Source organism: Anas acuta, chromosome 3 (assembly GCF_963932015.1).
Source record: "Anas acuta chromosome 3, bAnaAcu1.1, whole genome shotgun sequence".
In the NCBI taxonomy this organism is placed as follows: domain Eukaryota; kingdom Metazoa; phylum Chordata; class Aves; order Anseriformes; family Anatidae; genus Anas; species Anas acuta.
The window spans coordinates 87,649,015-87,661,830 of record NC_088981.1 but is presented as its reverse complement, the minus strand read 5'-3'; the positions used below and the strand labels follow the sequence as shown (position 1 = coordinate 87,661,830).

The window sequence follows — 12,816 nt, the reverse complement described above, 5'->3', positions numbered from 1 at the left end:
ATTTAATTATTCTGTAGTAACTGTCAAGTGATTCATTATAATATATACTTTTTTCTCTTTTCTTGTAGGTCTTCATTATTTCAAAAACATTGTATTAGTAGGATCTCTGCAGGATCGTTACGTTCCTTATCACTCCGCTCGCATTGAGATGTGTAAAACAGCTTTAAAGGATAAACAATCAGGTAATAAATGTAAAAAGACCACTCATATGAAAGCTTACAGGTTTGGGATTCATCCCATTTAATTTTGAGTGCTTCAGGCACCTCAGCTACGTCTTAGACACCCTTGGCTTACTCTGTAGTACTGGAGAAAATCTACATAAGAGCAGAATTGCTTTCTGAGTATGTCCTGCAAAAGATGAGACTGAACATATTTCTAGCTTATAAACTTCATTGAAGGTTAGGTGGGACAAACACAGCCCCTGATGTGTTACTCTATGAATAGGGAGGACAAATAGCTTTCATTTTTTGAAGATGTCCAGTTGTAGCTTCAAACATGTGGGTTCTATTTAGTTGAGGCTTAATACTAGCAGTGAATGAAAATGCAATTTTCCAATTTTGAGAGATCGTGGAATCACTGAAAGGTTTGGGCTGGAAGGGCCATTAAAGACCATCTAGTTCCAGCCCCCCTGCCATGGGCAGGGACACCTCCCACCAGACCAGGTTGCCCAAAGCCCCATCCAGCCTGGCCTTGAGCACCTCCAGGGATGGGGCATCCACAGCTTCTCTGGGCAGCCTGTGCCAGGGCCTCACCACCCTACAAGTAAAGAATTTCCTCCTTATCTAAACCTATCCTCTTTTAGTTTAAAGCCATTCCTCCTTGTCCTATCACTACACCTTGCCCTGATAGAGTCCCTCTGCAACTTTCCTGTAAGCCCCCTTTAGGTACTGGAAGGCCACTGTAAGGTCTGCCTGGAGCCTTCTCTTCTCCAGGCTGAACGACTCCAAATCCTTCAGCCTGTCTTCGTAGGAGAGGTGCTCCAGCCCCTTGATCATCTCCATGGCCCTCCTCTGGTCTAATTTGAATACTTTCATACCCTTCCTGAGGAGGCCCTGGATGGCTGGTTGTCGTATTTACTGTTGAGCTATCCTAGCACAGTCATATTCTGATATTATATGTTGACAAGTAAATACCTTTTACATAGCCAGTATAAAAAATGAATACTGATAAGCACATTCTCACTCTAAATCTACAAAGAACAAAATGCAAAGTAAGTAAGGTGATTTTTTCCCAGGTATCTGAGGAAATTAAACTGTACTCAGTGTTAACAGAAAAGCAGCGTAATGCATGCTGTTAGTGTTCTGGAATGCATTCGTTTTCAGTTCAAGGTCATAGAACTGTGTTTGTTCCTGGTGATTCACGCAGTGCAATGTTTGTTTTCCTCTGCAGGACCAATTTATGCTGAAATGATCCAGAACCTGCTTCTGCCAGTTCTTCAAAATAAGGAATGTAATTTGGTTCGTTATAATGTAATTAACGCGTTGCCCAATACAGCAGATTCGCTCATAGGGAGAGCTGCACACATTGCTGTTCTTGATTCAGAAATATTTTTAGAAAAATTCTTCCTTGTTGCTGCCCTCAAATATTTTCAGTAGAGAAAAGCATTGTAAGAGACTTGGTTATTACCTCATTAACAGATGAATCAAATAATGTGTGGTATTAAAGTATAGCTGCAGCTGTATTTTAAGAGATATTTATACTTTTTATATGGAAGATAATTTATATCATCCACACTTAGGGCTTTTTAACATCAACTTTACTTTCTAGGTAATGTGGCTGTGCAATATTTTTTTTTATTTTATTCTTTTTACTTTTCTATTACTTTTTCTTAATTTGGGGTACCTGATTATTTGGAGATTAAAGCACCGTGTGTACTTTTGGTTTGTTTATTACGGGCTCTTAGACTACAGAAGTCAATGCTACTTGGCTTATTTTACAGGAGGGTTTAGATGCCAAAATTAATTGGATTTAAAAATTCTGATATGGTATTACACATTCAGTCGTCGTATTTTAGCACTGCAAGAAGTTTTAACTGGAAACACAACGAGCTGCTAAAATACTGGGAATTTGAAAATGACTACATCCCTGAGTCTTGCAAAGACCATTAGTGAGTTGTCTGTTCAGATATCACTACATCTTAACAATTTTCTACAAAGTCATTGCCATCGTTACTAAATACGTTACACCTGTGGGAATATATTTTCTACTGATCTCAAAAACATGTTAGTTTACATACTCAGTTTTATTACTGGAACTTTAGTTTTCAGAAGCAAATGGCAACTAAGGATTTTTGAATGTTTAATGATAGCTGCCTTCAAATAATTGGGGTTTTGCAAACTGTATTAAAATTGCTCCTTACTCTGTCAGTTCTTCAGATGAACATGGACAGTTTTACATGGACTTCCTTGTATGTACATAAAATAAGTAAATGTTATAAATTTCTGCAATACTTTTATGAATTTAATCAATTTTTAAATATTGTTAAAATGTTTTATTGACTACAAAGTATTGTAAATAGAAACCAATACATCTTCAAATGGGACAATATTGTAAACTTTACCTGTTTAGTGATACAGATAAAATGTTTTTGATATACAGGAATGTTAAAGGTCTGTTGACTTTCTACTGGTGCTGAATAGCATTACGTTTGGTTTCTCCTTCCTTCCCTTTTCTCTGTTTCAAACAATAATTCACTAAAGATGGGGGGAGAAGGGGGTGACATTGTGCATTCACTAATTGTAATGAACATTTTTTTTGCAAAATATAAATTTGTTGTATAATGCATGTTTATTTTTAGCCTTGTGTTATTGCATCTGGTGTTAATAAAATGAACAAATGGCTCTAATGGAAGCAATTAAAGAAACTGAAATCTTCTGCGAATTACCAAAATTTTGGGGAGGCATTTTTGCATATAATTAATAATTTTGTATTATTTGAAATGAATATAGCAATAATAGTTTATAATGATGTGGTTTTGCATTTGATATGGTTTGTTAATACAGTCTTTGTAATCTGTTTTCTTCTCTGGCTTCCAAGTTTCAGCTGAGCACCTGCAGCTTGGCAACGTGTCCATTTCAGAGGTTTTTATTAGAGTTGGGTTAAGCAAGTGCTTATGACACAAAGATACCTTAACATTCCCCCTCTAACAAAGTCTAGCTTTATTAATGATTCTTATATTATGATGGTGCTACCATGTTTGAAATATTTAAATTATGTTCTGGCATCTTGACTGCCTTTTGTTTAAGAGTATTCCAGTAGCTTAATTTTTTAATATCAGTTTAGGGAAGTAGATCTACAAATTTTTCCTTGATTCACCATGATGAAGTTAAAATACTGTGAGTACAGAACTATTTAGACATTTCTGTCACTATTGAAAAATGTTTTCCTGGATCCCTCTGAAAATCGGAAAGTGTACATCATGCTTTTGTGATTAGCAAAGCAGAAATATCCTGCACTGTAGCAACATTTTTCTTGACTTTTTTAATACTTGAGCCCATACATTTAAGCAGTCTTGCATTTGGCTTGTTCTTTAAGGGAAATGGATGGTATAGAAAATCATGTGATATTTGCACGTAGAGAACTTCTTTTTCTCCTAATGTGTATTGCCCAGTGCAGTCCGTTTGTAGTCTGTGAGCCCTCTCAGTACTGCAGCTTTCGTGGGGGCTGTTTGACATCTTGAAGTCCCAAAGGAATGGCCACTACTTGTTGTAAGACAGCACCAAGTGGCATGATAACCCCAGTGTGTCCTGGAAGTGCATTTATTAACTGTATGGCATGCTTGCAGTTGCTGTCTGAACAACACATGCACTCATCCATGTTTTGGACAACTGTGTGCGTGCTCCCCCCACTCCTGCGTATTTCTATTTACCAGATAGAAGTATGGACTCATATGCAAAATTAATTCAGTGCTGTGATCCAAAGTGCTCCCTCTCTCCCTCTCCTGTTTGAATCAGGGCTTCATCTTCCTGTGGTGATAGCGACCTCTCCTCTGTGCAGGTATTGTACAACCACTTGACAGAGGATTAGGCTGCATCAGATGCTGCTTACAGGACGGTAGTTACATATTAGGGTCTTGTTCCTTCAGGGAGCTGCCTGTCTCTCAATCCCTGAAGGGGGTTTGTTGCTCTTGTTATTCGCAAAGCTCCCAGTATTAGGCCATCATCGTGTAAAATGACAGTATCTGAAATTTTGCTTGTGTGTAGTGTACATAAGTGAATTTCTTGGTTTGTGTTTGAATCTTCCGTCCAAATTAAGTGTTGGGGAAAAAATGAGAAAATTGTGGAAGTCACCAGGCTTTGCAGCAGAGCTAAGAATTTCCACATTGGTGGAAAATTTATTCTGTAGCCACAAAACACCCTTCATTCCAAGCTAATCTTATCAGCACAGGTATGTTGTTCAGACAGCTAAGGTTTCTTGACTTCAGAAAGGAAATGCTCAGAGGGATCCTTAGGAATCAATTTCTGTTGGCGGCGGTGTGTGACAGTGGTGGATGTCGTACTTTCCAGATAACACTTGTGGAAAGCTTATGTTCTGGCTCATCTGAATTGACCTGCTGGCAGAGTGTGTGTTAGCTCCAAGTCTCCTATTTCCTGCTTTTTAGAACAGCAAAATAAATAATACAATTTTTGATTCTTCCTTGCAAGGCAAGCTGGAGAGTAAGAGAGAAATGATCAGCAAATGGGGGGGGGAAACAACAACAGCAAACATTTCTTTTAATTACAAAGTGGCAAATTCCTGTGGCATGTGCTAAATTTGTACTTAGCTATGTTCAGATTCACAACCTTCTCAACCGCAGGATCTAGAAGTACACAATTGAGGAGTAAAATTTGCATTTTGCATTTTTACAGGAATATAACAAATAAAGCATAGAAAATAATGCTTTGAAGACCTCAGCTTATTTTTTGGTGGAAGAATAGTTCCTAGCTAATCCTACATTGCTATTTCATCCTTAACATCTGGGAATGCATGTCAGCATGATTTTCATGGATTTGCTTTAAGCCCTCAAGCCACAGAGCGTACTGCTACTTGGTACCTGCAGACAGCTTGGTATGAGTATTTTTTAAGGTAAGGATTTTGTGATAGCTTTTACTGTTGCAAGTGCATATATGATTTGGAATTTGTCATAGACCCGTGGGCTTTTTCCTTGCTGCTTTTGGTCAGAAGAGCATTTTTCCTGCACAAACCACCAGTATTACATTTTATTCTCTCTAGTGTAGAAGCCCAGCATCTTGCTGTTAGAATAAAGAAGAGGGCTTCCCATTATTTTCAGTCTCTAATGTCCAATTAACCATGTTATAAAAAGCTTATTGAGGAAATGTCACACAGAAGGCAGTCAGTTAAATTTAATCACTTCCAGCGTGTAGGCATTGCCAGTTGCAGCGCAATAAACCCAGCGGAGCGTGGCTGTTAATTTACTTTCTTAAACTGCTCAAACACAAAATGCTATTTTAGACTCCCATCTCCACAAATGGCTGAGTGAGTGAGTGAGTTATCTTCTGCGGCTTCCTATCTGTGCACTGAGTTTTGAATTCCCTTTTCTGGAGGAGCAAAGTTAGCAGGAGGTGTTTGGAGATTGACAAAAATGTCGGTATGCTCAAAAGAAATCAACTGGAGCTTATGACAGGACCTCCACCCCCTATGCCCAGACCTTATCTGTGCCAGGCTTAGGTTGCACTGACTAGCTTAGGGATATGGTTTAGTGGGGACTGTTAGTGTTAGGTCAGAGGTTGGACTCGATGATCTTGAGGTCTCTTCCAACCTAGAAATTCTGTGATTCTGTGACTGTAGAGGGTTCAGAGCACTTTCTCAGTGTATAAATTGGAAAAGTTAAAAGATGTGGTCTGAAGTACTCCATCGTGTTCAGTGACCGGGCTGTGTTGCTTGGTTTCATGCTGCCTTCTTCCTACCTACTCAGGTGCGGAAAGAGCACCAGCTGGTGTGAGAGAGGTCAAATTTATTAAATAACAAAACAATTATGTGAAGGGAAAAAAAAGGGAAGAGTCACGACAACCTTAACGTTCTATAGCCTTTAATTTATGAGGAGAAAGCCAGCCTGAAACTCAACCCTGTGGTGCCAGCCTAACTCCCTTATGCAATCATAGATCGTTTGGGGTTGGAAGGGGCTTTAAAAACGACCTAATTCCAACCTCTCTGCCGCGAGTAGGTTCACCTCCTCCTAAACCAGGAGCTCTCCCGTCCCAGCTCCCCTCCGGGTGCTATTTCCCCGCTGTCCTTTAACTATTTTTTATTTCTCCCCGCCCCGCCCGGCGCCGCGCCTCCCGCCCCTCCCTCAGCGCCCAACGGCGGCCGCGCCAGCCCCGCCCGCAGCCGTTGCGCACGCGCCGGGTGCCTGAGGCGGCCTGAGGCGGCCATGGCGCTGCGGCTGCTGAGGGGCGCCGCGGGGGCGGCCAGTAAGCGGCGGGCGGGGCGGGGAGGGACGAGAAGGGAAAGGAAAAGAAGGGAAACGAAGGGGGTGAGGAGGACCCTGGGGGTCTTCCCGGCTTCTCCTCCTCCTCCTCTTCGCTTAGGGGCGGTTGCCTCGGTGGCTGAAGGGCGCCTGAAATGGCGGCGGGGGGGGGGGATGAGGGGGCCGCCTCGGCGCTCTCTGCCCCGGTCCCGGTGTGTGAGGGATTTTCAGCTTCTCTTTAATCCATCTGGGTAATTAACGCGCTGCGTGGCTCGGTGACTGCCCTCAGGGGGGTGAGGGAGGCCGAGGGCAGCTTGCAAAAGGCGCTGTGCTGGTGGGGTCGGGTGTGCCTTTCACAGAGGTGCTTGGCGTTCAACTTCTCTCACCGCTGTGTCAAGGGGAATGCATTTTGGTCAGCAACAGCAAGCGTTAAAAATAGGAAACATGGGTTTTGTCTCTTTGTGCTGAGATAATCAATTTCATATCAGTAGCTTAATGTGACTTCTGTTTGAATTCATACTAGAATATAAGGCATAATTTAGCCGTATTTTTCTAAGTGTCCTCTATTTCAGCTTGCTGAAGAGCCAGTTGATTGGCAGGAGTAGAAGAGTCTAGTGTAAGAAGGAGAATTAAATTCCTCTCTGTTCGTAGTCTGCTATGTCATAGCAAAAGGAAAAAAAAAAAAAAAAAAAAAACAGATTCCTTCGGGGCATTGGCAGTGGATGGCAGGCATGGTATGGTTTATGTGACCGTGGGGTTGAATCTTAAGGTTGTGGGATTTCGGGATGAATGGATGCTCTGGTTGTGGCAGTGCAGGACAATTGTTGTTTGGTGTAGAGGTGGCGAATCTGCACTGCTCGCAGAGGCTGCCTGCTGCGATCCCTTTAGCACGGTGGGGTAGTTTTCACAGTGCTGTGCACCTGGGTGGTACCAGGAAGATTCCTTCTTGAAAAGAAAGGTCAGAGCCCCTTCAGGCATATGTCCACAGTAACAAGAACTACCCTCTGAAGATACTTTGGCTACGGACTTGGCTTTTTAACCAAGTGCAGAAATATCAGTCATTTTGAGAGGTTTTCACAAGTAATTTCTAACTTGGTAATGACTTTTGAACAATTCGTGACTTATACTATCTGTGTACCTCTTTGTTTTTAGACTACTTAACTTTGAGGTACAGCTGATAGGCTTTCTCCTACATTTATGTTTAAAAATTGTTAGTAGGTCTTTGTTAAATACCTTTTTTTTTTCTCTTTAAAGCATTTGCACAATTTGCAGTTATATAAGTGAATGTAAATGTGCTTAAAGTTTGTCCTGCTTTTGCCTACCAGCTTAATTATTTTACCGTCATAAACAAAGCCCATCTATTCTATAGCAACTTTCTGGAATACCTGTTACTAAAGGATCAATGTTTTTTTCTTTATTTTTTTTTTAATGCTTTCCTTTGGGAAGGTGGAAGCTTTTTCTGACTAAAAAGCTGCTGGAAATGAGCCAAAACCTGGAAATCAGCAGGTTTCTCGGGGAGGTCAGGATTCTTCCAGGAAAACAGAATGTACTGGTCTGTGCTAGCACAACTACTATTTAGAGTCTAAAATACAAGAAGGTAATGGTGAAGAGAAATTCAAGCAGTTTAAAATACACTGTTTATGTGAACAGAGTTACACAACTAACACAATTTTCCCTGCACATGTTTCTAGGACTGAAAATAGAGTCTGGGCTGATTTCTTAGGTTGTTGTGAGTTGAGTTTTCAACTAGTATTTGGAGGGTTTTTCCTTGGCCTTCATTCCCTAGTTTCTGAAGTTAGGTGGTTTTGGTATTTTTCCCTTTCTTTTTTTTTTCACCAGAGGTTCTCTAAACAGTGCTAGAGCTGTTCAGTGTTAAAGCCTCATGTTTACATTATGCGTGTCCATTCATTTGACAGGGTCATCAGTGCTTTGCAGCTCTCTGAGGAGCACCAGCTCTAACACAGGAGGAAGACCTGAACCCGCTAAGCAGGCACTTAAGAAACCGAAGTTACCAGTAGGTCGGTTTGATGAACCGGAGGAGTCCAGTATAGAGAGGGAACCTCTGGAAAGTAAGTCACGTCTTACAAAATTGGAAGCCATATTTTTGAAAGTCATGGTTTGGAGATGTTGTGCTGAAAACAAATGGAGATGGGACAGCTGTGACAAGTAACACAAAGGATGTATGAGCAGAAACTTCCTCGAAACAAGGGTGGTCAAATGCTGCAGAAAGTCACCCAGCGAGTTTCTCACCTAGTGAGGGTTCCACTAAATGTCACTGGGGTGGCCAGCATTACCCTGTTACTGTATAGCTCTAACTGGTGGTGGTGAACTCATGAGGGCACCAGCTACTTTTTGATATCCAAAAAAGTCAGTTCTGTTTCTTAGTCCCCAAAAGACTCCTGACCTGTGCTGTATTTTGGGGCTGATATTTCTTAGCCATGCACGGAGCGTTTTGAAGAGCACCAGTAGGTGCTGTTTCCTGAGCCCTCGGTGGGGCCGGGGGCCCTGATGAAGTGCAGCTGCTGGGGCTGCGTTCCCCTGACCTTAGTGCAGGGAGCCTGGCAGCCCCAGGTACCAGATGTCACTGCTGAAGGCTGCTGTAAACGTGCTTATTTATCAGACAGGAGAGAGAAGGAATCTGTTTCCCTCCCTTTTTGATTAGCCATCTCTCCTTAAATAAAAGCACTAGGCAGACTTGATCTTACACACCAGTGTGCTGTGTGGTTACTGTTTGTTCACCAGTAGCGATAACCCGTGTTGATCCATTCCGAGGTCTCCAGGACAGGCTTTTTCAATATATTGGTAGATCCCTGTGAATATCCAGATGACAGAATGACTGAAAAATTACAGCATGGTCTGCAAAATGGGTGCAAGCAATTTCAGATTGACTCACTTGAGCACTGACTCAGAGTTGGAGTTGTTCTTTAAGCAGTATTTAATTCTTAATCTCTTGTCCTTTTATTTCTGGGGAAATAAATGCCATTAGTGCTTCATTTAAAACAAATGTGTAATTATTGTCTTGTGCTTTTGGCTTAAGTGTTCTATATTTAGAGCAAAATTGAAGGTTTCTTTTGGCTTTAAATGTAGTTGTACCTGGGTATTCTTACACATAACATGAGTTTGTTAAAATGCCCACTGCCCATAGTATCCTTGATGGCTGTTAAAAAAAAAACGTGAGGGTTTGAGATAGCCATTTATGAGTCCCTCTGCTGTGTAGCTGTTGTGGAGAAACCTTATGACACTTCTGACCAGCAGCAGTGCTTGGGTACCAGGCTGATGACATCTGCAGGATAATGCGAGATGCTTTTGTGCTCCTTGAGCTGTGGGGAGCACTCAAGTACTTGACATCCCCTGTCAGGGTCCTTGTGAGTGTCCAAGCAGGCCCCAGGGTGTGTCATCCCACATCTCCTGTAGCCAAATGAGTGCTTCTGGCACTGCCCTTTTTCATCACTCCCCAGGGTTCCTGTTGTCTCCTCTCATTCTCAGCCCTGCTCCTTGTTACCTGCGTTCCCACTGGTGCTGGCTCAGTGATGCGACAGAGGGAGCCCAGAGCTGGGTGTACCAGAAGGTTCTGGAATCACCGTGGCAAGGGTGGTGTGGGGTGCAGAGAGCTTCAGAGCACTCTGCAGTCTGCCGCAGGATGAAAAAATACCCAGCCTAGGGTGGTGCCGTGCCAGAAAGTGACGCCTCTGTGGCTTGGCCATGCCTGTGCAGCCGGCCCTGAGTCCCATTCAAAGTCCCGTTCACACCCTGCTCAGGAAGGGTTCCCCTCTCCTGAAGGGCCATTGCAGGGACTTAGCAGCCTCATGCTCATTTCTAAAAAGTAAAAAGTCTAATTTTAGTTATCTAGGATGTCATAGTACCGCCTAGGATGGTGGTGTTTGGTCTGTTGATACACCTCAACATGGTATTTACTGAAAAAACAATGTCCATGAAAACACGATGTTTTAAGTACAAGAACTACAGAATCTCAACTAAAGTTCTTACACCTGTGAGTCTAAAATCAGAAACCTGAACAAACACAGACAACAACCTGATATTTTAGATGTAGCAAACATGTTAACAGCATACGTGCACAATGCCAGTTCTTTCTGTGAAGTCACTGTGGTGCTTTGGACATGAGTTGCTTTTTTGTTTGCTGAACAGAATTTGATGACGCTTTTAACTGACTGTAGTCCCAAAACTCTGAAATGATTCTATTATTGCTCGGGGGAAGTGCTTAACTCAAGGTTGCCCTTAACAAGGTAATTTGTATTTAAGTGTGGACTGAGAGGCAAAGCTTACAGATGATGACAACTTTCTATTTCACATAACAGTTAGGGTTTGCAGGGCCCTCTGGAGGTCCTCTGCTCCAACCCCCTGCTCGAGCAGGGCCACCTGCAGGTCTCCAGAGAGGCAGACACCATGGTATCTCTGGGCAACATGTGCCAGTGCTCTGTCACTCACAAAGTTTAAAAAGATGTCCAAAGAGAACTTTGTTTCAATTTGTGCCCATGTTTGTCAACGTTATAGGCTTTTTAATGACTTTTCCCTTCATTCTAGAGTTCCCTGATGGAATCAATCCTACTACAAAAGAGAGGGGTGGACCTAAAGGCCCTGAACCGACACGTTTTGGAGATTGGGAGAGGAAAGGACGTTGTATAGACTTTTAATGTGTAAATGTATCAATATTGCTAATAATGTTCCTGTGAAAAATATATCATGTATAGAAAAGCCTCAGCTGGATTTGCTGTGAAGCTTCCTGTTTGTGTCATGCTTGTGATGAATTTTCTGAGATATTTATGTAAATAAACACAGTAACACATCAATTTTGGGAGCTGTTGGTTGTATGTGCACCTGATCTTCAATGATATTTATCCTGTGGCAGTATGAATGCAGGCAAAGCGATATGGAGGTGGCGGAAAAGATAGAGATGTCTGTTTGAAAACTGGCTAAATGCTGCTCGGGGGAAAAATGACATTTTCTCACACCTTACGGTCCAAGGTGAGTATTAGATAAGATGATCTTAATATTGCTGGCCTTTAAATATCACTAAGGTACCTGGCACGGAGCTGAACACCAGTCAGATTGAACTCAGTCACTTGTTCAAGAACTTGCCTGGTCTTAAAATACTTCAGTAGAGTGTGAGCCGGCTGCTTCTGTATTATTAATATGAGAATAAGCTGACATTAAAATGTCTGAAAATGCTAATGCTCTAGGTATTTGCTGTGGAAGCTCTTTTTGGTAGACGAAACAACCTGATTTTCTCTAATCTTCAACAACTGAAAGTGTTTGTTCATTTTTTTAAATCCCTTCGTGTTTCCTGGCCTGTGCTTTGCTGATTTCCCAGCTCTACACTCCCTGATTTTATACATTCACAATTTCTATTACCTGCTTTTGCCATAGCATCACAATGGGCATTAAAACTGAATTAAAGGGTTTTGGAGAGCCCAGTGGAGTCTTCCATTTTATGGCCTAAATTTCTTTTTCCTATACAAATATTTTTTTGTGCCTTTTGCTATGCCAAAGCAAGTTCTATCTGACTGAATATCAGTTTCAGTCATGATTTATGTTGTTCTGCATTACTCTGACTCAGTAAGAATGTACCAATTCATCCACTTTTGCCTTTTGCATGATTAAGTGTGTCCTTGTACAGTTCTCAGTAAAACCTCCCTAAAAACCCACCTGCCCTGCGGCCAGTGGGGAAGCTCCTCCTCCAAATCTGTTGGTTTCTTTATTGAGTGTGTATTTTATTGATGTAGTATCATGGTGGTCGGGGATTAAGATGTTTGACTTTCTGCCATGATACCCTACAAAAGTACTATGTGTGTTTGGTTAGGTTTATCAACTAGATATTTCACTGAAGAACGAAATGAGGATTAATAAAGACTATTTTTTCAAAAAGGGTGTTAACTAGTGGCAATTAGGTTTTTGATCCCTTAGTCTCCTATAAATTCTGCAGCACTGCTTGGATATCGGAAAACCAGTCTGTATTTACCTAAGTCACACTTGTTGCCCTTCTGTAGTACAGCAGCTACATTTTCCCCAAATCTGTTGAATTTCAAAGTTACCTAAAAATGCACTGGGTAGACTTATTTAATGTATGGTGTTTATTAAAATGTCTATTTCTAGTGGTGCTTTGCCTCTTCAGTTGCTAGTAGAGGGAAAAGCACGTCATCACCCAACACGCCTCCTACTTCTCACACATGAAGCAGAAATTTTAATTGGAAACTTCCGCCTTTTCTGCATCGTTATCAATAGGCTTAACGTCTTAATTAGTGAAGAGGCAGGAACGCTACTGCAGTTATTTTACTGTAGCATTCTGAATCCTACCCTTCTTACCCACGGGTTGTTGCACGATTTCATTATCTCCTGCCAGATTTTGCCTTTCCCAGCACCAGCTCCGTGAATGTTTATCTTGTTCCACTTCT

The 12,816-nt window shown here is 41.8% G+C and overlaps 2 protein-coding genes across 3 annotated transcripts in view; both read left to right on the top strand.

The window, feature by feature from the left end:
- Nucleotides 1–2,889, top strand: part of FAM135A (family with sequence similarity 135 member A) — a 79,349-nt gene extending 76,460 nt beyond the window's left edge. For both annotated transcript variants that reach the window (XM_068678238.1, XM_068678237.1), the window contains 2 exons: nucleotides 69–182; nucleotides 1,390–2,889. In XM_068678238.1, the coding sequence (XP_068534339.1) occupies nucleotides 69–182; nucleotides 1,390–1,595 (320 nt within the window). In that variant the 3' untranslated portion in view covers nucleotides 1,596–2,889. The remainder of the gene's footprint in view (nucleotides 1–68; nucleotides 183–1,389) is intronic.
- A 3,364-nt stretch (nucleotides 2,890–6,253) lies between these two features.
- SDHAF4 (succinate dehydrogenase complex assembly factor 4) lies at nucleotides 6,254–11,214 on the top strand. The gene is made up of 3 exons (XM_068678239.1): nucleotides 6,254–6,410; nucleotides 8,323–8,475; nucleotides 10,949–11,214. Exons 1-3 carry the CDS (start codon nucleotides 6,371–6,373, stop codon nucleotides 11,056–11,058), a joined length of 303 nt encoding a protein of 100 aa, XP_068534340.1. The 5' UTR covers nucleotides 6,254–6,370; the 3' UTR covers nucleotides 11,059–11,214.
- The last annotated feature ends 1,602 nt before the right edge of the window (nucleotides 11,215–12,816 follow it).

What these genes read in the sequence shown, in the direction of transcription:
- SDHAF4 (XM_068678239.1), top strand. Translation starts at nt 6,371, where the DNA reads ATGGCGCTGCGGCTGCTGAGGGGCGCCGCGGGGGCGGCCA. An exon ending in GGGCGCCGCGGGGGCGGCCA is followed by an intron (nt 6,411 to 8,322) that starts GTAAGCGGCGGG and finishes TTCATTTGACAG; the next exon opens with GGTCATCAGTGCTTTGCAGC. An exon ending in AGAGAGGGAACCTCTGGAAA is followed by an intron (nt 8,476 to 10,948) that starts GTAAGTCACGTC and finishes CCTTCATTCTAG; the next exon opens with AGTTCCCTGATGGAATCAAT.